Genomic DNA, 26,699 nt, shown 5'->3' on the forward strand with positions numbered 1-26,699 from the left:
GACCATGTCTTTGCATAGAAAATGAACATCGGTGATTGGTTATTGTATTACTGTAATGGTGAACTAACTGATCTATAATGCCAAACAAACTGATACAAACAATAGCGAATGACAACGCATACAGGGGTAAACTAGGTCAGAACAGGGGTGTGTGTGTGTCTGCTTCTTAAAGACAAATGAGGTCTAGAAGGTTAACAATGAGAGTACATACATTATTCGACATATAGAAGGGAGTCAGGTGTAATGGTATAGGTAGGATCTGTGTGTTTTTATACTGTGTACTGAGCCAGGAGAATCCTTAGTGTCTCGGCTAGCCTATTTTTACCCAATTAAGATGAGAACATCTGACCTTGTTCCAACAATATGCACCAAGAGCTCGTTTCAGAGCACACACATGCATACACACACACACACATGCGCACGTACACGCACGCACACGCATTCACATGCATACATACAGCTTTCAGTCTACTACAGACTGAGTTAGCTAGGTTGGTTGCGGTCTCTCATCTCCCTCACTCACAGTAGCCTACACACTAGGTTTGGGCGGTATACCGTATATACCGTATCCCGAGGTATTTGGCAATAGCCATGGGATGGTTTTTCAATACCGTCAATACCTTTGAAACTACTTCTTTTTACATGTATTTTTCAATACATTTTTATATTTGTAGCTACTTTTTCAGTAAATACCTGCAGTCAATATGACAGGAGATAAAGATTATAAATACCTGCAGTCAATATGACAGGAGATAAAGATTATAAATACCTGCAGTCAATATGACAGGAGATAAAGATTATAAATACCTGCAGTCAATATGACAGGAGATAAAGATTATAAATACCTGCAGTCAATATGACAGGAGATAAAGATTATAAATACCTGCAGTCAATATGACAGGAGATAAAGATTATAAATACCTGCAGTCAATATGACAGGAGATAAAGATTATAAATACCTGCAGTCAATATGACAGGAGATAAAGATTATAAATACCTGCAGTCAATATGACAGGAGATAAAGATTATAAATACCTGCAGTCAATATGACAGGAGATAAAGATTATAAATACCTGCAGTCAATATGACAGGAGATAAAGATTATAAATACCTGCAGTCAATATGACAGGAGATTAAGATAGTGTTCATTTCACCTGTCACATTATAAAGTGGGTGGTTCCAGCCCTGAAAGCTGATTGGCTGATAGCCATAGTATATCAGACCGTATACCACTGGTATGACAAGACATGTATTTTTACTGCTCTAATTATGTTGGTAACCAGTTTATAATAGCAATAAGGCATCTCGGGGGTTTGTTGTATATTGGCCATATACCACACCCCCTCGTGCCTTATTGCTTAAGTATAAAGCTTACTAGTTCCCCAGAACAGCTGGTCCAGTCACGTGTTTGTTTGTAAATATCACAATGGGGGAAAGCAGGAGCAGGTGAGTCCAGCTGTGTGTTGCCAGGGGTCCTGTTTTATATTGACAGTCAACAGTGTTTTTTGCTTCAATAGACTGATCAGGGACCTGCAACTATAGTTTCCTTCACAGAAAATACATTGGTGTAACACATTCGGCAGAAAATATATTCATTTTCATCAGATGACAAAATAATTTTTGTCAATTTTTGTTTTTGGCTGGCAGTCATGCAACTCTATTTGGCTGGCAGTCACAAAAGCAAATAAGCTAACATTTAAATAAAAAAATCTGAGCGCTGTCTGCTGATAGATGATGATTCTGCCTGTCAAGCAGAAATTATAAGAAGAAACATTTTACATCTGTGTTTACAAAACACAGCAAGATATTTCTTATGCATTTTATATTTTTTCCTGCGTGAAAAACACAAAATTCTCAGTTAACGAGACCCCTAAATTTGAGGTCTTGCTAGTTATCTAAGTAAGTGGCTGAATTAATAAGGTGAGGAGGCATCATGTTGTGTTAGATTTAGATGTTTGAGAAGTCAAAGCTCTATCTTGATTTCCTTACGTTTTTTCTCCTCTCTGTTCTCGGACTATCTGCTCCTCCACCCTCTTTTCCAAGCTTACCAGGCAGGCCCGTTGCCCTAGCGACTCCAGACTCCACACAGACACAGCGTGTACACATGCTGCTCCACCCGCTTCTCTAAGCTTACCAGGCAGGCCCATTGCCCTAGCGACTCCAGACTCTACACAGACACAGCGTGTACACATGCTGCTCCACCCTCTTCTCTAAGCTTACCAGGCAGGCCCGTTGCCCTAGCGACTCCAGACTCCACACAGACACAGCGTGTACACATGCTGCTCCACTCTCTTCTCTAAGCTTACCAGGCAGGCCCGTTGCCCTAGCGACTCCAGACTCCATACAGATACAGCGTGTACACATGCTGCTCCACCCTCTTCTCCAAGCTTACCAGGCAGGCCCGTTGCCCTAGCGACTCCAGACTCCACACAGACACAGCGTGTACACATGCTGCTCCACCCTCTTCTCCAAAGCTTACCAGGCAGGCCCATTGCCCTAGCGACTCCAGACTCCACAGACACAGCGTGTACACATGCTGCTCCACCCTCTTCTCCAAGCTTACCAGGCAGGCCCGTTGCCCTAGCGACTCCAGACTCCACAGACACAGCGTGTACACATGCTGCTCCACCCTCTTCTCCAAGCTTACCAGGCAGGCCCGTTGCCCTAGCGACTCCAGACTCCACAGACACAGCGTGTACACATGCTGCTCCACGCTCTTCTCCAAGCTTACCAGGCAGGCCCGTTGCCCTAGCGACTCCAGACTCCACAGACACAGCGTGTACACATGCTGCTCCACCCTCTTCTCCAAGCTTACCAGGCAGGCCCGTTGCCCTAGCGACTCCAGACTCCACAGACACAGCGTGTACACATGCTGCTCCACGCTCTTCTCCAAGCTTACCAGGCAGGCCCGTTGCCCTAGCGACTCCAGACTCCACAGACACAGCGTGTACACATGCTGCTCCAGAGCCAGTACTGTTCTTCCTTCAGACAAGCATGTGTCAAAACTTTGTTCATTTGCACAATGTCTCTCGTTCACATTCGCTTGACATTCGGCAGCTCCAACCTATATATGTATAACTTTATGTGCTGGATTGCCTGTCTTAGCAATTTAATTGTTTCACTCGTTAGCATATTTAGCTTGCAGTCTCCATGGAACTTCGCTATTAATTTGTTAGCATTCTGGTAAATGATGCCCAATTCTTTCTGGCACCACCATGTGTACTAAGTTGATAATACTGTAAATCCCGGGATGAGAGAAGGATGGTATAAAGATATGAACATCTGGATACCACCCAACCCTAATACACACACACAGTCACCTAAACAAACATACCCATCAAATGTAATAGAGACTATTCAAACTTCATTTCAACTGCAGCATATCCGTATCCCTATTTCATATGCCAGTCAAACACCCCATTACCCTGCACTCCTCTAGTAGACACACCAGTGGAGGACGGCTCATTATAATGGCTGAAGCAAATGGAAAGGCATCAGAACATGTGTTTGATGTAATTCATATCATTCTACTTATTTCTCTCCAGTAATTACCATGAGCCCGTCCTCCCCAATTAAGGTGTCACCAACCTGTGACACACACAGCTCACAACAAGGACAGACACCAGAGAGAAACAAGGACAGACACCAGAGAGAAACAAGGACAGACACCAGAGAGAGACAAGGACAGGCACCAGAGAGAAACAAGGACAGACACCAGAGAGAAACAAGGACAGACACCAGAGAGAAACAAGGACAGACACCAGAGAGAGACAAGGACAGACACCAGAGAGAAACAAGGACAGACACCAGAGAGAGACAAGGACAGACACCAGAGAGAGACAAGGACAGACACCAGAGAGAGACAAGGACAGACACCAGAGAGAGACAGGGACAGGCACCAGAGAGAAACAAGGTAGATACCTGGTGGTAATATCCTGTAACATCCCTCCGATATGACGTCTGAAAAACAAGAGAAACCGTGTCAAAGATACGCGTCATCATCCATTTCCTCCTCCCGTCTCTCTTCTGACAGTTTGACTGTAGGCTGAAAACATGCACTGCAAAAATAGGCAATGATCTGCTAGGTTTACCCAAACAATGGATTTACCTGCCGTCTTACCAAGATGAATCATCTCACTGCACTGACAGATCATTCTGCTTTTTTCAACCTACAAAAGGCTTGATTTTTTGGGTAATAGAAAACAACTCAATACAATAATTTTTTTGCAGTGTGTCTCCAGTTTTCATCTGGATTTACCTCTACCTGGTATGTGTGTGTGTGTGCCTGTGTGTGTGTGTGTCTCTGCTCACCTTGACACGGGGGTTAAGGTTGCCCATGGCATCGGCTTTGAAGTCGCTCTTGTTCTTCCGGCAGAGCACGGCGGTGATGATGATGATGATGAGCGTTACCACGGCGATAGGGGCCAGCACCGCTGCGATGATCCACAGATTGTTTGGAGGATTCTTCACCACGGCTACAAGGGGAAACACACAGGAATACTTTGTGAGAGCACGGATCAACACACACACACACACACACACACACACACACACACACACACACACACACACTCCCTCCTATTGTTGTGCTGTGTATAAGAATTGTCATCATGTAATCATCAATGATAGAACACACAGTAACAGTAGATATGTTTTACTGAGGTAAATGTGTCTGCAGTGAGAAATGTTCCTCAATGATGGTATCAACATCACAGCAGTCGTCCATCCTCTCCCTTCATTATGTTGTACCTCTACAGACACATCTCATACTGTCCTCACTTCCTCTCCCTTCATTATGTTGTACCTCTACAGACACATCTCATACTGTCCTCACTTCCTCCATCCTCTCCCTTCATTATGTTGTACCTCTACAGACACATCTCATACTGTCCTCACTTCCTCTCCCTTCATTATGTTGTACCTCTACAGACACATCTCATACTGTCCTCACTTCCTCTCCCTTCATTATGTTGTACCTCTACAGACACATTTCATACTGTCCTCACTTCCTCTCCCTTCATTATGTTGTACCTCTACAGACACATCTCATACTGTCCTCACTTCCTCCATCCTCTCCCTTCATTATGTTGTACCTCTACAGACACATCTCATACTGTCCTCACTTCCTCTCCCTTCATTATGTTGTACCTCTACAGACACATCTCATACTGTCCTCACATCCTCTCCCTTCATTATGTTGTACCTCTACAGACACATCTCATACTGTCCTCACATCCTCTCCCTTCATTATGTTGTACCTCTACAGACACATCTCATACTGTCCTCACTTCCTCCATCCTCTCCCTTCATTATGTTGTACCTCTACAGACACATCTCATACTGTCCTCACTTCCTCCATCCTCTCCCTTCATTATGTTGTACCTCTACAGACACATCTCATACTGTCCTCACTTCCTCCATCCTCTCCCTTCATTATGTTGTACCTCTACAGACACATCTCATACTGTCCTCACTTCCTCCATCCTCTCCCTTCATTATGTTGTACCTCTACAGACACATCTCATACTGTCCTCACTTCCTCCATCCTCTCCCTTCATTATGTTGTACCTCTACAGACACATCTCATACTGTCCTCACTTCCTCTCCCTTCATTATGTTGTACCTCTACAGACACATCTCATACTGTCCTCACTTCCTCCATCCTCTCCCTTCATTGTTGTACCTCTACAGACACATCTCATACTGTCCTCACTTCCTCTCCCTTCATTATGTTGTACCTCTACAGACACATCTCATACTGTCCTCACTTCCTCCATCCTCTCCCTTCATTATGTTGTACCTCTACAGACACATCTCATACTGTCCTCACTTCCTCTCCCTTCATTATGTTGTACCTCTACAGACACATCTCATACTGTCCTCACTTCCTCTCCCTTCATTATGTTGTACCTCTACAGACACATCTCATACTGTCCTCACTTCCTCCATCCTCTCCCTTCATTATGTTGTACCTCTACAGACACATCTCATACTGTCCTCACTTCCTCCATCCTCTCCCTTCATTATGTTGTACCTCTACAGACACATCTCATACTGTCCTCACTTCCTCTCCCTTCATTATGTTGTACCTCTACAGACACATCTCATACTGTCCTCACATCCTCTCCCTTCATTATGTTGTACCTCTACAGACACATCTCATACTGTCCTCACATCCTCTCCCTTCATTATGTTGTACCTCTACAGACACATCTCATACTGTCCTCACTTCCTCCATCCTCTCCCTTCATTATGTTGTACCTCTACAGACACATCTCATACTGTCCTCACTTCCTCCATCCTCTCCCTTCATTATGTTGTACCTCTACAGACACATCTCATACTGTCCTCACTTCCTCCATCCTCTCCCTTCATTATGTTGTACCTCTACAGACACATCTCATACTGTCCTCACTTCCTCCATCCTCTCCCTTCATTATGTTGTACCTCTACAGACACATCTCATACTGTCCTCACTTCCTCCATCCTCTCCCTTCATTATGTTGTACCTCTACAGACACATCTCATACTGTCCTCACATCCTCTCCCTTCATTATGTTGTACCTCTACAGACACATCTCATACTGTCCTCACTTCCTCTCCCTTCATTATGTTGTACCTCTACAGACACATCTCATACTGTCCTCACTTCCTCCATCCTCTCCCTTCATTATGTTGTACCTCTACAGACACATCTCATACTGTCCTCACTTCCTCTCCCTTCATTATGTTGTACCTCTACAGACACATCTCATACTGTCCTCACTTCCTCCATCCTCTCCCTTCATTGTTGTACCTCTACAGACACATCTCATACTGTCCTCACTTCCTCTCCCTTCATTATGTTGTACCTCTACAGACACATCTCATACTGTCCTCACTTCCTCCATCCTCTCCCTTCATTATGTTGTACCTCTACAGACACATCTCATACTGTCCTCACTTCCTCTCCCTTCATTATGTTGTACCTCTACAGACACATCTCATACTGTCCTCACTTCCTCCATCCTCTCCCTTCATTATGTTGTACCTCTACAGACACATCTCATACTGTCCTCACTTCCTCCATCCTCTCCCTTCATTATGTTGTACCTCTACAGACACATCTCATACTGTCCTCACTTCCTCCATCCTCTCCCTTCATTATGTTGTACCTCTACAGACACATCTCATACTGTCCTCACTTCCTCCATCCTCTCCCTTCATTATGTTGTACCTCTACAGACACATCTCATACTGTCCTCACTTCCTCCATCCTCTCCCTTCATTATGTTGTACCTCTACAGACACATCTCATACTGTCCTCACTTCCTCCATCCTCTCCCTTCATTATGTTGTACCTCTACAGACACATCTCATACTGTCCTCACTTCCTCTCCCTTCATTATGTTGTACCTCTACAGACACATCTCATACTGTCCTCACTTCCTCCATCCTCTCCCTTCATTATGTTGTACCTCTACAGACACATCTCATACTGTCCTCACTTCCTCTCCCTTCATTATGTTGTACCTCTACAGACACATCTCATACTGTCCTCACTTCCTCCATCCTCTCCCTTCATTATGTTGTACCTCTACAGACACATCTCATACTGTCCTCACTTCCTCTCCCTTCATTATGTTGTACCTCTACAGACACATCTCATACTGTCCTCACTTCCTCCATCCTCTCCCTTCATTATATTGTACCTCTACAGACACATCTCATACAGTCCTCACTTCCTCTCCCTTCATTATGTTGTACCTCTACAGACACATCTCATACTGTCCTCACATCCTCTCCCTTCATTATGTTGTACCTCTACAGACACATCTCATACTGTCCTCACTTCCTCTCCCTTCATTATGTTGTACCTCTACAGACACATCTCATACTGTCCTCACATCCTCTCCCTTCATTATGTTGTACCTCTACAGACACATCTCATACTGTCCTCACTTCCTCCATCCTCTCCCTTCATTATGTTGTACCTCTACAGACACATCTCATACTGTCCTCACTTCCTCCATCCTCTCCCTTCATTATGTTGTACCTCTACAGACACATCTCATACTGTCCTCACTTCCTCCATCCTCTCCCTTCATTATGTTGTACCTCTACAGACACATCTCATACTGTCCTCACTTCCTTCAGCAGTCACAACAATCTGAGAGAAATACAATAATGAAATGCTAAAAATACTGTCAAGAAGAAACTCCCCCAATGTGAGTAATAATGAGAGTGTTTTGCCTGAGGCTTTTCATTGTTCTGTTCTGAAACCTACGCTTTCCATCTTAAACACAGAGACATTATGTCCTGTACTGTACAGCCACTCTGACACAGAGATAGTATGTCCTGTACTGTACACCCACTCTGACACAGAGATAGTATGTCCTGTACAGCCACTCTGACACAGAGATAGTATGTCCTGTACACCCACTCTGACACAGAGATAGTATGTCCTGTACAGCCACTCTGACACAGAGATAGTATGTCCTGTACTGTACAGCCACTCTGACACAGAGATAGTATGTCCTGTACTGTACAGCCACTCTGACACAGAGATAGTATGTCCTGTACTGTACAGCCACTCTGACACATAGATAGTATGTCCTGTACAACCACTCTGACACAGAGATAGTATGTCCTGTACAACCACTCTGACACAGAGATAGTATGTCCTGTACAACCACTCTGACACAGAGATAGTATGTCCTGTACAACCACTCTGACACAGAGATAGTATGTCCTGTACAACCACTCTGACACAGAGATAGTATGTCCTGTACTGTACAGCCACTCTGACACAGAGATAGTATGTCCTGTACTGTACAGCCACTCTGACACATAGATAGTATGTCCTGTACAACCACTCTGACACAGAGATAGTATGTCCTGTACAACCACTCTGACACAGAGATAGTATGTCCTGTACAACCACTCTGACACAGAGATAGTATGTCCTGTACAACCACTCTGACACAGAGATAGTATGTCCTGTACTGTACAGCCACTCTGACACAGAGACATACAGCTCTGACAGACCTTACCCACTCTGACACAGAGACATACACCTCTGACAGACCTCACCCACTCTGACACAGAGAGATACACCTCTGACAGACCTTACCCACTCTGACACAGAGACATACAGCTCTGACAGACCTCACCCACTCTGACACAGAGACATACACCTCTGACAGATCTTACCCACTCTGACACAGAGACATAGAGCTCTGAGAGATCTTAGCCTGTTAGTACACAGAAAACAGAGTACTGAGGAACTTTTATAAGGATATGCACAGAGGGGGACGCACGCACACACACACATTCTTGATTTGATACACATTCAGAAATGCAATCCCTCCCTCCCTCCCTCCTCCCTCCCTCCCTCCCTCCCTCCCTCCCTCCCTCCCTCCCTCCCTCCCTCCCTCCCTCCCTCCCTCCCTCCCTCCCTCCCTCCCTCTCTCTCTCTCTCCCTCCCTCCCTCCCTCCCTCCCTCCCTCCCTTCTCCTGTGTGTTCACAGTGAGAGTGTAGTGCAGCTCAGTGTTCTGCCTGGAGCTGATGTGTGAGATTATGAGAAGATGGTGTCTACCTTTCTCTCTCTCAGCTGGAACATTTCTCCCTCTCTTACTCCTCTCTCTCTCTCTCAATTCAATTATCTTTATTGGCATGAGGTAACAATGTACATATTGCCAAAGCTCTCTCTCTCTTCCTCTCTCTCTCCCTCCCCTCCTCTCTCTCCCTCCCCTCCTCCCGTCCTCTCTCTCCCTCCCCTCCTCCTCCCTCACTCTCCCTCCGCTCCTCTCTCTCCCTCCCTCCCCTCCTCCCCCTCCCCTCCTCCCCCTCCCCTCCTCCCCCCACCTCTCTTTGTCACACACTCACATACTCTCAACAGAATTCTAAAGACCGTTCTCTATTAAACAGTATTTGCTTTGCTCTCTCTCTCCCTCCGCTCCTCTCTCTCCCTCCCCTCCTCCTCCCTCACTCTCCCTCCGCTCCTCTCTCTCCCTCCCCTCCTCCCGTCCTCTCTCTCCCTCTCCCTCCCCTCCTCTCCCTCCCCTCCTCCCGTCCTCTCTCTCACTCAACTCAATTTGCTTTATTGGCAAAACATAACAATGTACATATTGCCAAAGCTTACTTTGGAGATTTACAATATGAACATAATTCAAATAATAATAATCAATATTGTCAACGGGACAATAGTAACAACAATAATCAAGGGTCAAAATAACCATACGTGGTATTTCTGTGGTATTTCACCCAGTAGATATGAGAGTTGATCAAAATTGGATTTGTTTTTCGAATTCTTTGTGGATCTGTGTAATCTTAGGGAAATATGTGTCTCTAATATGGTCATACATTTTTGGCAGGAGGTTAGGAAGTTCAGTTTAGCTCAGTTTCCACCTCATTTTGTGGGCAATGTTTACATAGCCTGTCTTCTCTTGAGAGCCATGTCTGCCTATGGTGACCGTTCTCAATAGCAAGGCTATGCTCACTGAGTCTGTACATAGTCAATGTTTTCCTTAAATTTGGGTCAGGTATTCTGCCACTGTGTACTCTTTGTTTTGGGCCAAATAGCATTTTAGTTTGCTCAGTTTTTTTGTTAATTCTTTCCAATTTGTCAAGTAATTCAGTTTTTATTTTCTCTTGATTTGGTCTCTCTCTGTGTATAGCTTGAGTTTCTTCTCCCTCTCTCCATCCCCATCCACCAACTCACCCAACAACCTACACACCCATCCATCCATCCATCCATCCATCCATCCATCACCAACCCACCCAACAACCTACACACCCACCCATCCATCCATCCAACACCCTACACACCCTACACACCCTACACACCCACCCATCCATCCACCCATCCATCCATCCATCAATCCACCCATCCATCCATCCATCCATCCATCCATCCATCCATCCATCCACCCATCCACCCATCCATCCATCCATCACCAACCCACCCAACAACCTACACACCCACCCACCCATCCATCCACCCACCCACCCATCCATCCATCCATCACCAACCCACCCAACAACCTACACACCCACCCACCCATCCATCCATCCATCCAACACCCTACACACCCATCCATCCATCCACCCACCCATCCATCCACCCATCCACCCACCCATCCATCCACCCATCCATCATCCACCCATCCATCCACCCACACCTCCATCCATCCAACACCCTACACACCCATCCATCCACCCACCCATCCATCCATCCATCCATCCAAGAGGAGGTATACGTACGTTCAGCCTGCAGCTGAACGAAGTAACCCAGTGTGAGGGCCATGGTCTGAGAGTCCAGCGTGTTCAGGACCTTGGCGGCTGACGTGCCCGGTAAGGGAAGACCATTCAGCTGAACGTAGTAGGTCATCTCTGCTGGGTTCTTCTGACCCATCACTCGACGGATACTCACCATCTGAGTGGATATAGGAAGGGTTAAAACAAGTCTCCTCAGATTGAAGGCTCCACCTGTACGTCCAGAATGTTACGGTGCCAATGACACCTACGGACATGAAGGGGTCAGATAATCTTCTTACAGCACGTTTACTTCATACACTAGTTCTTTAGAAAACAATACAGTGACAAATGAGAACACGATGACTAATGGGTAAAAAACATGTGTGGTTAACACAGTATAAATACCATCAGCATCTTTACCTTTAATATATTTAAGCTGGAAATCCCTCTAATGTGTGTGTGTGTGTGTGTGTGTGTGTGTGTGTGTGTGTGTGTGTGTGTGTGTGTGTGTGTGTGTGTGTGTGTGTGTGTGTGTGTGTGTGTGTGTGTGTGTGTGTGTGTGTGTGTGTGTGTGTGTGTGTGGGTGTGTGTGTGTGTGTGTGTGTGTCTGAATGTGTGACTGTGTGTAAACGCCCACACACGTGTGTTTTAGTTTTCATCACTATGAAATATAGATGCTTTGTTTAAGAAACAAGTCAGCATTAGTATTCAATTCATTAGCCTCACTACTCAACACACATAGGGACATCCACCCTGGGGAGGTTGATAATAAACCTGTCAGGAGTGGCCACACTGTCTCAGAACCAGGTCTGTCAAGGGCCTCCAGAGCAGACCTCCAGGCCAACCTGCCTGGGTTGCGGTGCCAGCTCTGCTCCCTACCTGGACAGTGTAGCTGTCCACAGTGGTGGCTCTCCTGAAGCGAGTGCCCTGCTGGCGAGCAACCACAAACAGCTCAGCCAGGCGCTGCTCCATGAGACTGGCAAAGCTCTGGTACTGGCTCTCCAGAGATGAGTTATCCACATCCAGGATGACTGCAGGGAGAGGGGGAGGGGGGAAGGAGGGAGAGAGAGAGAGGGAGCAGAGAGGAGAGAAAAGGAGAAGGAACGGAGGAGAGAGGAGGGAGAGTGAGAAGTATGAGAATAAGAGAGAGGGGGAGAGCGAGAGAGAGAAAGGGAGAGTGAGAGAGAGGGTAACGAGGAGGTCAGAGGGCAGAGGAGGTGATTGAGCGAGATATTTTAATCCAATTGAGAGAGAGAGAATGAAGGAGGAGAAAGAGAGGGATGAGGAAGGAAGCTAGAGAAAGAGAGACATTAGTTTGCCTCTCTCTCCTCTCTCTTTCCTCCCAGAGAGACGGTAGTCTGCCTCCCTGCCTCTCTCTCCTCTCTCTTTCTTCCCAGAGAGACGGTAGTCTGCCTCCCTGCCTCTCTCTCCTCTCTCTTTCTTCCCAGAGAGACGGTAGTCTGCCTCCCTGCCTCTCTCTCCTCTCTCTTTCTTCCCAGAGAGACGGTAAGAGATGCAAAATACCATCACACAGATAATTCCCTATATAAAAGAGAAGAGGCTACACATCTACACACACACGAGCTCGTACACAACCACACACTACGTATATCTAAACACACACTCATCTACGCATATCTAATCTGATCTAACCTGATCTGATTAATCTTCACATCTACACAGCCCAGACCTGATCTGATTAATCTACACAGTCCAGACCTGATTCATCTACACAGCCCAGACCTGATTCATCTATACAGCCCAGACCTGATTCATCTATACAGCCCAGACCTGATTCATCTATACAGCCCAGACCTGATTCAGTTGCTACACCCTTAGGAAAAAAAGGTGCGATCTAGAACCTTAAAGGGTTCTTCAGCTGTCCCCATAGGATAACCCTTTGAAGAACCCCTTTTGGTTCCATGTAGAACCCTTTTGGTTCCATGAGGAACCTTTTGGGTTACCCTTTCCACAGAGGGTTCTACATGGAGCCCAATCGGGTTCTACATGGAACCAAAAAGGGTTCTCCGTGGAACCAAAGAGGGTTATCCTATGGGGACAGCCGAAGAACCCTTTTGAAACCCTTTTTTCTAAGACTGTACCGTGGTCATGCATATGCTTTTTCAATTTGGACCAATCCATACAGGCCCATTTCCACGACTGTAATGGGTTAAAATAAGCACAAAAGACTGCATATACAGAACACATATCAGCAGCTCAACTAGAGAGCTTCTCTTCAATAAGCCAATAAGGAGAGAAACAATAAGACAATTACCTGTGATTACCCAGAAGTCTCTGGTAGCGATGGAGGTATTGAGGTTGTGGTATTCCAATGCTGGAAAAGAACAGAGGAACAGCATGACTGGTCTGACATTTCTTCTTTATGTGAGTCAATATCATTTCTGTCAAGCTCTTTATGAATTTAACTCAGGTCAGAACTACATTGGTGCTTTGAGTGGCGCGATTTCTCCTTGTGAAAACATCACTGCAGTGGATCTGAGAGTTTACAGTGTCACAGAGTTGTCATAGAGTTTCTTATACTGAGAGCTCTGGCTGAGTGTCTCACTGTGAGAGCTGATATCTGCATGGGCACTACCTCTCTTCTGGTTGTCTGTTGAGTTTCCCAGGCTTTAGCTCGGTTACATACTTCCTGCCTGATTAAGTACTGAGGCTGGCACAGTGGTTTGGGGGCTGTTTCACTGGCCTATGAAATCAGACACGGTACAGAAAGAGAGACTGGGGTAGAGTTGTATAGAGTGAGAGCGAGAGAGACATCTGGTTCAGGTGTCACAATCAAACTGGCAGTGATAACAGCTCTAAAATGGCCGTCCGGCTGTGAGGCTGGCACTAGTCCCCCCCTCCTCTCCATTCTCAGCACGTCCCCAAACATCCTCTACACATCTGTCTGGGGGGGGTTCTTTTATTCATTTCTAAAGATTTGCAAGCCTGTCACATCACCCTCTGCCACTGTATGAGTGAGTAGGGGAACAATGGATGGTCTGGCCTGTTACCCGTTACTACTGCAGGGCTGTCAGCACAATCTCTTTAACACTGTCCAATACTGTAGTCTCAGCCGTGCACAATCATGCTGCTTAATCTGTGATGATGTTTCACATAAACCTCAGAGCTCCACTGCTGAAGTAAGAGAGGCCTAGGGATGGAAAACACAGCATTCTGAAAGGTATTTGTTGGATGGATTTAAAAGGAGCAGGTTGTGTGCGATTCCCTTGTTGAATATAGGAAAACAACATGTACTCTAAACAGTAGTTTACAAGTCAAACACTCATCAAATATTCAACAAGTGAATGTGTGTTGTGTTGTGATGATTCTTTACTTGATGAGTTGTTTGGTTTTCCGTCATCCACATTCTGGTTTTTAGATACATTATCAACTGGCACAGCCTTACTAAAACCTTGGCACAGAGTTAGGCTTCTTAAATGTAGAAACAGACACACACACACACACACACACACACACACACACACACACACACACACACACACACACACACACACACACACATACACATACACACACACACACACACACACACACACACACACACACACACACACACACACACACACACACATGCCACTGAAAGGAAGAAAACACAGAAGACAAGCTTAAAAACTCATCACCACATTTGATATCTATCTATCTATCTATCTATCTATCTATCTATCTATCTATCTATCTATCTATATATGAACAGTCTGAAAAATCCCCTGACCTTCCCAGGAAATCTCCAGGCTGAAAACAGTAACGTTGGAAGTGGAGAGTGAGATTTAGGGCCGTCTCTGTCTGAACAGGGCCTGAGGTGTTCTACTGTGCACACTGATAAACCCCCCACTGTTAATTATTTACTGTGGTAATTGCCTTTGAAGAGTGGAGCCAGCCGCTGCCGACATATGGCAGAGACCTCCCTCACCTCCCTATAAAACTGTAATATTACGAACGGCAGAGACCTCCCTCACCTCCCTATAAAACTGTAATATTACGAATGGCAGAGACCTCCCTCACCTCCCTATAAAACTGTAATATTACGAATGGCAGAGACCTCCCTCACCTCCCTATAAAACTGTAATATTACGAATGGCAGAGACCTCCCTCACCTCCCTATAAAACTGTAATATTACGAATGGCAGAGACCTCCCTCACCTCCCTATAAAACTGTAATATTACGAATGGCAGAGACCTCCCTCACCTCCCTATAAAACTGTAATATTACGAATGGCAGAGACCTCCCTCACCTCCCTATAAAACTGTAATATTACGAATGGCAGAGACCTCCCTCACCTCCCTATAAAACTGTAATATTACGAACGGCAGAGACCTCCCTCACCTCCCTATAAAACTGTAATAATACGAATGGCAGAGGTACAAAACCAACAGGGCAAACTCTCATCTCTCTCTTTCCCTCTGATGAATCTAAACCAACAAGGCAAACTCTCTCATCTCTCTCTTTCCCTCTGCTGAATCTAAACCAACAAGGCAAACTCTCTCATCTCTCTCTTTCCCTCTGCTGAATCTAAACCAACAAGGCAAACTCTCTCATCTCTCTCGTTCCCTCTGCTGAATCTAAACCAACAAGGCAAACTCTCTCATCTCTCTCTTTCCCTCTGATGAATCTAAACCAACAAGGCAAACTCTCTCATCTCTCTCGTTCCCTCTGCTGAATCTAAACCAACAAGGCAAACTCTCTCATCTCTCTCGTTCCCTCTGCTGAATCTAAACCAACAAGGCAAACTCTCTCATCTCTCTCTTTCCCTCTGATGAATCTAAACCAACAAGGCAAACTCTCTCATCTCTCTCGTTCCCTCTGCTGAATCTAAACCAACAAGGCAAACTCTCTCATCTCTCTCGTTCCCTCTGCTGAATCTAAACCAACAAGGCAAACTCTCTCATCTCTCTCTTTCCCTCTGATGAATCTAAACCAACAAGGCAAACTCTCTCATCTCTCTCTTTCCCTCTGATGAATCTAAACCAACAAGGCAAACTATCTCTCATCTCTCTCTTTCCCTCTGATGAATCTGCTTCCTGTCTTCAACTCTGTGCTTCTCGCTCCACTCAGTCTTCCTCTTGTGCTATTTTACTCACTATTCTACACTGCCCCCCCCCCCCTTCTCTGTGCCCACATTATATGATGCTCATCACTTGATTTATTCACAGCACAAAGTGGAGGGTCAGCGCAACACTCATTAACATTCATGCTTCTTATCTGGCCCATGCTGTCCAATGTAAACCAAGCAGCCATCTGCCCACCCCTTAATGAATACAGTAATGATGTTAGCAGATGTACTGTATGTCAGAGCACAGCCCCGTGGCGCAACCCTCTCGTAAACAGGGTCACATGGGTCACCCCAAGTGCATCCTGGGTAGTCATGGATCAAGGGTGAGGGGTGACCCCGGTGTGAGTTTCGGAGGAGAAGTATGTGCCGCTCTTCCCAGATGTTTGGAAAACTGTCTGTGATGCAAGGGAACGTCTTGGACCAGCGTCTCAGAATGGCATTTCTCTCTGTGCTGATCGGAGTGCATTTGTTTGTTCGTTCTCCCAGTTCAAATGGAGGGAGCAGGCAGACGGTAGACTAGAAGAGTGTACTGGGAACATTGTTTACTCACACCGTTTCCCTGTGACTGCTCATTCGTCCTTTAACATACACAGCTGCTATAGGGAGGGAACACTGGAACAGCCTAGTTAGATGTGACCTGTCCTTACAGAGGAGGATGAGGAGGCAGGGGGGGTAGCTGTACCTTAGCATCCAGAGCTTACAGAGGAGGAGGAGGAGGAGGTTAGCTGTACCTTAGCATCCAGAGCTTACAGAGGAGGAGGAGGAGGAGGTTAGCTGTACCTTAGCATCCAGAGCTTACAGAGGAGGAGGAGGAGGTTAGCTGTACCTTAGCATCCAGAGCTTACAGAGGAGGAGGAGGAGGCAGGGGGTTAGCTGTACCTTAGCATCCAGAGCTTACAGAGGAGGAGGGTTAGCTGTACCTTAGCATCCAGAGCTTACAGAGGAGGAGGAGGGGGAGGCAGGGGGTTAGCTGTACCTTAGCATCCAGAGCTTACAGAGGAGGAGGAGGAGGTTAGCTGTACCTTAGCATCCAGAGCTTACAGAGGAGGATGAGGAGGCAGGGGGTTAGCTGTACCTTAGCATCCAGAGCTTACAGAGGAGGAGGAGGAGGTTAGCTGTACCTTAGCATCCAGAGCTTACAGAGGAGGAGGGGGGGGGGCAGGGGGTTAGCTGTACCTTAGCATCCAGAGCTTACAGAGGAGGAGGAGGGGGTTAGCTGTACCTTAGCATCCAGAGCTTACAGAGGAGGATGAGGAGGAGGTTAGCTGTACCTTAGCATCCAGAGCTTACAGAGGAGGAGGAGGAGGAGGTTAGCTGTACCTTAGCATCCAGAGCTTACAGAGGAGGAGGCAGGGGGTTAGCTGTATCTTAGCATCCAGAGCTTACAGAGGAGGATGAGGAGGCAGGGGGTTAGCTGTACCTTAGCATCCAGAGCTTACAGAGGAGGAGGAGGGGGAGGCAGGGGGTTAGCTGTATCTTAGCATCCAGAGCTTACAGAGGAGGAGGAGGAGGAGGAGGTTAGCTGTACCTTAGCATCCAGAGCTTACAGAGGAGGAGGAGGAGGTTAGCTGTACCTTAGCATCCAGAGCTTATAGAGGAGGGGGAGGAGGAGGAGGCTAGCTGTACCTTAGCATCCAGAGCTTACAGAGGAGGAGGAGGAGGAGGAGGTTAGCTGTACCTTAGCATCCAGAGCTTACAGAGGAGGAGGCAGGGGGTTAGCTGTATCTTAGCATCCTGAGCTTACAGAGGAGGAGGAGGAGGAGGAGGAGGTTAGCTGTACCTTAGCATCCAGAGCTTGCAGAGGAGGTGGAGGAGGAGGAGGAGGTTAGTTGTACCTTAGCATCCAGAGCTTACAGAGGAGGAGGAGGAGGAGGAGGAGGAGGTTAGTTGTACCTTAGCATCCAGAGCTTACAGAGGAGGAGGAGGAGGAGGTTAGCTGTACCTTAGCATCCAGAGTTTATAGAGGAGGAGGAGGAGGAGGTTAGCTGTACCTTAGCATCCAGAGCTTACAGAGGAGGAGGAGGAGGAGGTTAGCTGTTCCTTAAGATCCAGAGTTTATAGAGGAGGGGGAGGAGGAGGAGGAGGCTAGCTGTACCTTAGCATCCAGAGCTTACAGAGGAGGAGGAGGAGGAGGTTAGCTGTACCTTAGCATCCAGAGCTTACAGAGGAGGAGGAGGAGGAGGAGGAGGAGGTTAGCTGTACCTTAGCATCCAGAGCTTACAGAGGAGGAGGCAGGGGGTTAGCTGTATCTTAGCATCCAGAGCTTACAGAGGAGGAGGAGGAGGCTAGCTGTACCTTAGCATCCAGAGCTTACAGAGGAGGAGGAGGAGGTTAGCTGTACCTTAGCATCCAGAGCTTACAGAGGAGGATGAGGAGGCAGGGGGTTAGCTGTACCTTAGCATCCAGAGCTTACAGAGGAGGAGGAGGAGGTTAGCTGTACCTTAGCATCCAGAGCTTACAGAGGAGGAGGGGGGGGGGGCAGGGGGTTAGCTGTACCTTAGCATCCAGAGCTTACAGAGGAGGAGGAGGGGGTTAGCTGTACCTTAGCATCCAGAGCTTACAGAGGAGGATGAGGAGGAGGTTAGCTGTACCTTAGCATCCAGAGCTTACAGAGGAGGAGGAGGAGGAGGTTAGCTGTACCTTAGCATCCAGAGCTTACAGAGGAGGAGGCAGGGGGTTAGCTGTATCTTAGCATCCAGAGCTTACAGAGGAGGATGAGGAGGCAGGGGGTTAGCTGTACCTTAGCATCCAGAGCTTACAGAGGAGGAGGAGGGGGAGGCAGGGGGTTAGCTGTATCTTAGCATCCAGAGCTTACAGAGGAGGAGGAGGAGGAGGAGGTTAGCTGTACCTTAGCATCCAGAGCTTACAGAGGAGGAGGCAGGGGGTTAGCTGTATCTTAGCATCCTGAGCTTACAGAGGAGGAGGAGGAGGAGGAGGAGGTTAGCTGTACCTTAGCATCCAGAGCTTGCAGAGGAGGTGGAGGAGGAGGAGGAGGTTAGTTGTACCTTAGCATCCAGAGCTTACAGAGGAGGAGGAGGAGGAGGAGGAGGAGGTTAGTTGTACCTTAGCATCCAGAGCTTACAGAGGAGGAGGAGGAGGAGGTTAGCTGTACCTTAGCATCCAGAGTTTATAGAGGAGGAGGAGGAGGAGGTTAGCTGTACCTTAGCATCCAGAGCTTACAGAGGAGGAGGAGGAGGAGGTTAGCTGTTCCTTAAGATCCAGAGTTTATAGAGGAGGGGGAGGAGGAGGAGGAGGCTAGCTGTACCTTAGCATCCAGAGCTTACAGAGGAGGAGGAGGAGGAGGTTAGCTGTACCTTAGCATCCAGAGCTTACAGAGGAGGAGGAGGAGGAGGAGGAGGAGGTTAGCTGTACCTTAGCATCCAGAGCTTACAGAGGAGGAGGCAGGGGGTTAGCTGTATCTTAGCATCCAGAGCTTACAGAGGAGGAGGAGGAGGCTAGCTGTACCTTAGCATCCAGAGCTTACAGAGGAGGAGGAGGAGGAGGAGGAGGCTAGCTGTACCTTAGCATCCAGAGCTTACAGAGGAGGAGGAGGTTAGCTGTACCTTAGCATCCAGAGCTTACAGAGGAGGAGGCAGGGGGTTAGCTGTATCTTAGCATCCAGAGCTTACAGAGGAGGAGGAGGAGGAGGAGGCTAGCTGTACCTTAGCATCCAGAGCTTACAGAGGAGGAGGCAGGGGGTTAGCTGTATCTTAGCATCCAGAGCTTACAGAGGAGGAGGAGGAGGGGGAGGCAGGGGGTTAGCTGTACCTTAGCATCCAGAGCTTACAGAGGAGGAGGAGGAGGAGGGGGAGGCAGGAGGTTAGCTGTACCTTAGCATCCAGAGCTTACAGAGGAGGAGGAGGAGGGGGAGGCAGGGGGTTAGCTGTATCTTAGCATCCAGAGCTTACAGAGGAGGAGGAGGAGGCTAGCTGTACCTTAGCATCCAGAGCTTACAGAGGAGGAGGAGGAGGAGGCTAGCTGTATCTTAGCATCCAGAGCTTACAGAGGAGGAGGAGGAGGAGGAGGTTAGCTGTACCTTAGCATCCAGAGCTTACAGAGGAGAAGGAGGAGGCTAGCTGTACCTTAGCATCCAGAGCTTACAGAGGAGAAGGAGGAGGCTAGCTGTACCTTAGCATCCAGAGCTTACAGAGGAGAAGGAGGAGGCTAGCTGTACCTTAGCATCCAGAGCTTACAGAGGAGGAGGAGGAGGCTAGGTCTAACTTAGCATCCATAGCTTACAGTACAGTGACTCAATCATTTAAAAAAATGCATTGTTGTAGAGGGCAACAGTCACGAACATGGCTGAGCAACAGTCACAAACATCCAATTACTCAAAGGGCTGGAGAACGTCACTCGTCCTTGTTATTCTATACAAGTCCATCCAGTACCTCAGTCCTTCTTCTGAAGAGACCCATGCTACTCACTGCTATAAATACCCAGACAGAAGTGTGTCATGCAGGCTATATGAAACCCACAGGGGTGTCTAGGGAGTAGTATGACGTTGGCACGTAGACTCTGATCTCAGGTCAGTTTTGTATTTCAATCCCAATAAAGGTAACGGTTAGGATTGGGGGGTAACCTGATTCTAGATCTGTTTCTGGGGACACTTGATGTGAATCATGAGGATGTAGGGCATCGAGGAGGCACTAGGACACTTACGTTCAGCAATGACCAGCGGTGGGTAGAACAGGAAGTAGCCGACCATCTCTGCGGTCAGCTGACCCAGGAGGTTAGAGGCGGCGGTGCCGTTGAGAGGGGCGGTCCCGTTCCTCACCATGTAGACCAGAGACACAGCAGGAGAACCCACTGACTGAGAAACACTCAGCATCTAGAGGACAGGGAGATGGAGAGAGGGAGATGGAGAGATAGAGAGAGGAGAGAGAGAGATAGAGAGAGGAGAGAGAGAGATAGAGAGAGGAGAGAGGGAGATGGAGAGAGGGAGATGGTGAGATAGAGAGAGATAGAGAGAGGAGAGAGAGAGATAGAGAGAGGAGAGAGAGAGATAGAGAGAGGAGAGAGGGAGATGGAGAGATAGAGAGAGGAGAGAGAGAGAGAGAGATAGAGAGGAGAGAGAGAGAGAGAGAGAGAGAGAGAGAGAGAGAGAGGAGAGAGGGAGATGGAGAGAGGGAGATGGAGAGAGAGAGAGAGAGAGAGAGAGAGAGAGAGAGAGAGGAGAGAGGGAGATGGAGAGATAGAGAGAGGAGAGAGAGAGATAGAGAGAGAGAGAGAGAGAGAGAGAGATAGAGAGAGAGAGAGAGAGAGAGAGGAGAGAGAGGGAGATGGAGAGATAGAGAGAGGAGAGAGAGGGGGGAGGGGGAAGGGGGGGCATAGAGACAAAGTTGCACAACATAATTTCAATTTAGATCAATCTACTTTAATGTTTAATAAGTTACAGAGGAGGTATAAAATGTAATGGCATAATTAGCATAACAAAAATATGCTTAAATCCATAAAGATATTACACCGGCTGTGAAGAGTGAAACTGGCCATTCGCCACTGGGAAAGTGTTCATAACGTCAACTACACAAAACCTAAAAACTAAACCTTGACATACATACATAATATAGTGGACATGTTACCACGGCAGCTAGGAAGCTCATTAAAACAACACAAACACTGTCTCCCTAAACACATCAGTTCAGATCAGAGAACAGCTTCTATTTACAATGGCACATGAACAATGCACTTAGGAATGATAATTATGCTCCAATTATACACAGCTTGCATTTTGCTTTGCTAGTGCCAAACCTCTTCAACTGCAGAGCTGTGAAAACAGTAGGAGCAAAATGCTTTGAGATTTAATCCACACAAACTGTACCACACATCAAAATGACCAATCGGACGACCCATATTTAGACTCTTTGCATTTGTTTGTACTGAAGTTTAATGTCATAACATCTAAAATAAGCCACAACAAGGCATCAACACAAGTCTGGTATAAATATCAACTGTTCCTTCAATTTGAAACAGTTAGAGGTAAAATCCCTACGTCCAAACCGTCCCGCCCTGATCTGTTTCACCTGTCCTTGTGCTTGTCTCCACCCCCCTCCAGGTGTCGCCCATCTTCCCCACTACCCCCTGGGTATTTATACCTGTGTTTTCTGTCTGTATGTTGTCAGTTCGTCTTGTTTGTCAAGTCAACCAGCGTTTTTGTATCAACTCCTGCTTTTCCCCAGTCTCTCTTTTCTCGTCCTCCTGGTTTTGACCCTGTGCCCGCCTGACCACTCTGACTGCCCGCCTGACCACTCTGACCTCCGCCTGACCACTCTGACCGCCCGCCTGACCACTCTGACCGCCCGCCTGACCACTCTGACCGCCCGCCTGACCACTCTGACCGCCCGCCTGACCACTCTGTCTGCCCGCCTGACCCCTCTGACCGCCCGCCTGACCACTCTGTCTGCCCGCCTGACCACTCTGCCTGCCCGCCTGACCACTCTGTCTGCCCGCCTGACCACTCTGTCTGCCCGCCTGACCACTCTGCCTGCCCGCCTGACCACTCTGTCTGCCCGCCTGACCACTCTGCCTGCCCGCCTGACCACTCTGTCTGCCCGCCTGACCACTCTGTCTGCCCGCCTGACCACTCTGCCTGCCCGCCTGACCACTCTGACCGCCCGCCTGACCACTCTGTCTGCCCCTGAGCCTGCCTGCCGTCCTGTACCTTTGCCCTTATTGCTGTATAAACATTGTCACTTCAACACGGTCTGCATCTGGGTCTTACCTTTATCCTGATACAAACAATAAATAATTGATCTGTGGTGGGAAGCTTTAATAAGAGTATCTAGAGATGCAGGCTATGTATTAGGATATGTGTATACAATACAAAACCGTATAACTTTATTAATGCCCTGCTGGGACCAGTAACAAGGACATCATGAAGAGCAGAAAGACAACATACTGTCTTCACATACCAAATAGAAGCCATTTACAGACATGTGTGCATACATTTGGCATACAGGAGGTACCAGGAATCGAACCCACTATCCTGGAGTTGCAAGCACCATGCTCTACCAACTGAGCTACAGAGGACCACGTACACATGAAGTCACCACCTCCACAGGTCAGAGGGTTACTGAGTGAGGAGGAGGCCATTGTACTATAATATCTCTACCTGGACAGAGAGTCTGGTGTGGACGTCCAGGACTTTGGCCTGGGCCTCAGAGAACACGTTCTCCAGCCTCTGTTCCATCATCTGCGAGAACCGACAGGAACGCGGGTCATCTCCTGGACCTACGAAGCGCAGAACTGGAACACACAGAGAACAGCCATTGAGATCATAGAACATGAAGAACATCAGGGCAGAGTAACTGTAGATCAATACTCAACCCCATCAATATGAGTTTGTATATGAACACAGAGCAGACTAATGTCCTGCAGCCTCCTCAATAACATGTCTGGTATATGAACACAGTGCAGACTAATGTCCTGCAGCCTCCTTAATAACATGTCTGGTATATGAACACAGAGCAGACTAATGTCCTGCAGCCTCCTCAATAACATGTCTGGTATATGAACACAGTGCAGACTAATGTCCTGCAGCCTCCTTAATAACATGTCTGGTATATGAACACAGTGCAGACTAATGTCCTGCAGCCTCCTTAATAACATGTCTGGTATATGAACACAGAGCAGACTAATGTCCTGCAGCCTCCTTAATAACATGTCTGGTATATGAACACAGTGCAGACTAATGTCCTGCAGCCTCCTTAATAACATGTCTGGTATATGAACGCAGAGCAGACTAATGTCCTGCAGCCTCCTTAATAACATGTCTGGTATATGAACACAGAGCAGACTAATGTCCTGCAGCCTCCTTAATAACATGTCTGGTATATGAACACAGTGCAGACTAATGTCCTGCAGCCTCCTTAATAACATGTCTGGTATATGAACACAGTGCAGACTAATGTCCTGCAGCCTCCTTGATAACATGTCTGGTATATGAACACAGTGCAGACTAATGTCCTGCAGCCTCCTTAATAACATGTCTGGTATATGAACACAGTGCAGACTAATGTCCTGCAGCCTCCTTAATAACATGTCTGGTATATGAACACAGAGCAGACTAATGTCCTGCAGCCTCCTTAATAACATGTCTGGTATATGAACACAGTGCAGACTAATGTCCTGCAGCCTCCTTAATAACATGTCTGGTATATGAACACAGTGCAGACTAATGTCCTGCAGCCTCCTTAATAACATGTCTGGTATATGAACACAGAGCAGACTAATGTCCTGCAGCCTCCTTAATAACATGTCTGGTATATGAACACAGTGCAGACTAATGTCCTGCAGCCTCCTTAATAACATGTCTGGTATATGAACACAGTGCAGACTAATGTCCTGCAGCCTCCTTAATAACATGTCTGGTATATGAACACAGTGCAGACTAATGTCCTGCAGCCTCCTTAATAACATGTCTGGTATATGAACACAGAGCAGACTAATGTCCTGCAGCCTCCTTAATAACATGTCTGGTATATGAACACAGAGCAGACTAATGTCCTGCAGCCTCCTTAATAACATGTCTGGTATATGAACACAGTGCAGACTAATGTCCTGCAGCCTCCTTAATAACATGTCTGGTATATGAACACAGAGCAGACTAATGTCCTGCAGCCTCCTTAATAACATGTCTGGTATATGAACACAGTGCAGACTAATGTCCTGCAGCCTCCTTAATAATGTGTCTTGTATAAGTGAAAGAAAAACAACATGATCTTAAACATATTCCTCCAGTCTAAACCATCAGACCTGTTTTGAGCTGGAGGCTGATAGCTGGGCTGGGTTTCCATGGTGCGGCTGTGTTGGGCAGCGCCGTTACCATGGGGACAAACTGTCGCACATCACCCATCAGCCTATCCCGGCCGTAGGAGTGAAGTGCCTCGACCACCACAGAGGGCGGGTACACCATGTCTGCTCCAATTACGTGGTAGCCCACCGTCACGTTGGGAGAGCCAAACACAGTCTCCACCTGAGAGAGTGAAATAGGGATCTGTTATCAGGATCAGTAAGCATGATCGATCATCTAATCAACTGGCTGGTTGTAGAGTCGTAGGAGTGGATGTTTTGACTGCTTGTGAAACAGAAGGATGGTGAGAGAAGGAGAACAAGAGAGTCTCATAGAAAGAGAGAACATGGGAATGGGAACATGGGAACATGGGAATGGGAACATGGGAACATGGGAATGGGAACATGGGAATGGGAACATGGGAACATGGGAATGGGAACATGGGAACATGGGAATGGGAACATGGGAACATGGGAACATGGGAATGGGAACATGGGAACATGGGAGACGGAAAGAGAAAGGGAAGTGAAAACAGAGTACAGAGAGTTGTACATTACACAGAGGACAGAGAGTTGTACATTACACAGAGGACAGAGAGTTGTACATTACACAGAGGACAGAGAGTTGTAAATTACACAGAGGACAGAGAGTTGTAAATTACACAGAGGACAGAGAGTTGTAAATTACACAGAGGACAGAGAGTTGTACATTACACAGAGGACAGAGAGTTGTACATTACACAGAGGACAGAGAGTTGTACATTACACAGAGGACAGAGAGTTGTACATTACACAGAGGACAGAGAGTTGTACATTACACAGAGGACAGAGAGTTGTACATTACACAGAGGACAGAGAGTTGTACATTACAAAGAGGACAGAGAGTTGTACATTACACAGAGGACAGAGAGTTGTACATTACACAGAGGACAGAGAGTTGTACATTACACAGAGGACAGAGAGTTGTACATTACACAGAGCACAGAGAGTTGTACATTACACAGAGGACAGAGAGTTGTACATTACAAAGAGGAAAGAGAGTTGTACATTACACAGAGGACAGAGAGTTGTAACATTGCACAGAGGACAGAGAGTTGTACATTACACAGAGGACAGAGAGCTGTAACAGTACACAAAGGGCAGAGAGCTATAAATTACACAGAGGACAGAGAGTTGTAACATTGCACAGAGGACAGAGAGTTGTACATTACACAGAGGGCAGAGAGCTGTGACATTACACAGAGGAAAGAGAGTTGTGTGTGGGAGGTGTGTCTGTTTCTGTGACAGAGAGAGGGAGAGGGAGAGAGAGAGAGAGAGAGAGAGAGAGAGAGAGAGAGAGAGAGAGAGAGAGAGAGAGAGAGAGAGATAGAGATAGAGAGAGAGAGAGGTATAGAGAGAGAGAGAGGTATAGAGAGAGAGGGAGGTATAGAGTGAGAGAGAGAGAGAGAGAGAGTGAGAGAGAGAGCGAGAGAGGGGTAGAGAGAGAGAGGTAGAGAGAGAGGGGTAGAGAGAGATAGGTAGAGAGAGAAAGGGGGGGTAGAGAGAGAGAGAGAGAGGTAGAGAGAGTTTGTGTGAGAGAAGTGAAACAGATCAAATCCCTC

The 26,699-nt window shown here is 47.1% G+C and overlaps 1 protein-coding gene across 1 annotated transcript in view; it reads right to left on the reverse strand.

Annotated features, from left to right (window-relative positions):
* Positions 1-26,699, reverse strand: part of LOC116364160 (UPF0606 protein KIAA1549L) — a 97,259-nt gene that overhangs the window by 60,070 nt on the left and 10,490 nt on the right. The window contains exons 4-11 of the mRNA XM_031817398.1: positions 25,063-25,282; positions 23,420-23,553; positions 20,971-21,139; positions 13,515-13,574; positions 12,119-12,270; positions 11,246-11,417; positions 4,312-4,475; positions 3,922-3,960 (exon numbers count right to left, since the gene is read on the reverse strand). Coding sequence (XP_031673258.1) covers positions 3,922-3,960; positions 4,312-4,475; positions 11,246-11,417; positions 12,119-12,270; positions 13,515-13,574; positions 20,971-21,139; positions 23,420-23,553; positions 25,063-25,282 — 1,110 coding nt within the window. The remainder of the gene's footprint in view (positions 1-3,921; positions 3,961-4,311; positions 4,476-11,245; positions 11,418-12,118; positions 12,271-13,514; positions 13,575-20,970; positions 21,140-23,419; positions 23,554-25,062; positions 25,283-26,699) is intronic.

Source organism: Oncorhynchus kisutch, unplaced genomic scaffold, assembly GCF_002021735.2.
Source record: "Oncorhynchus kisutch isolate 150728-3 unplaced genomic scaffold, Okis_V2 scaffold1013, whole genome shotgun sequence".
Taxonomy (NCBI): domain Eukaryota; kingdom Metazoa; phylum Chordata; class Actinopteri; order Salmoniformes; family Salmonidae; genus Oncorhynchus; species Oncorhynchus kisutch.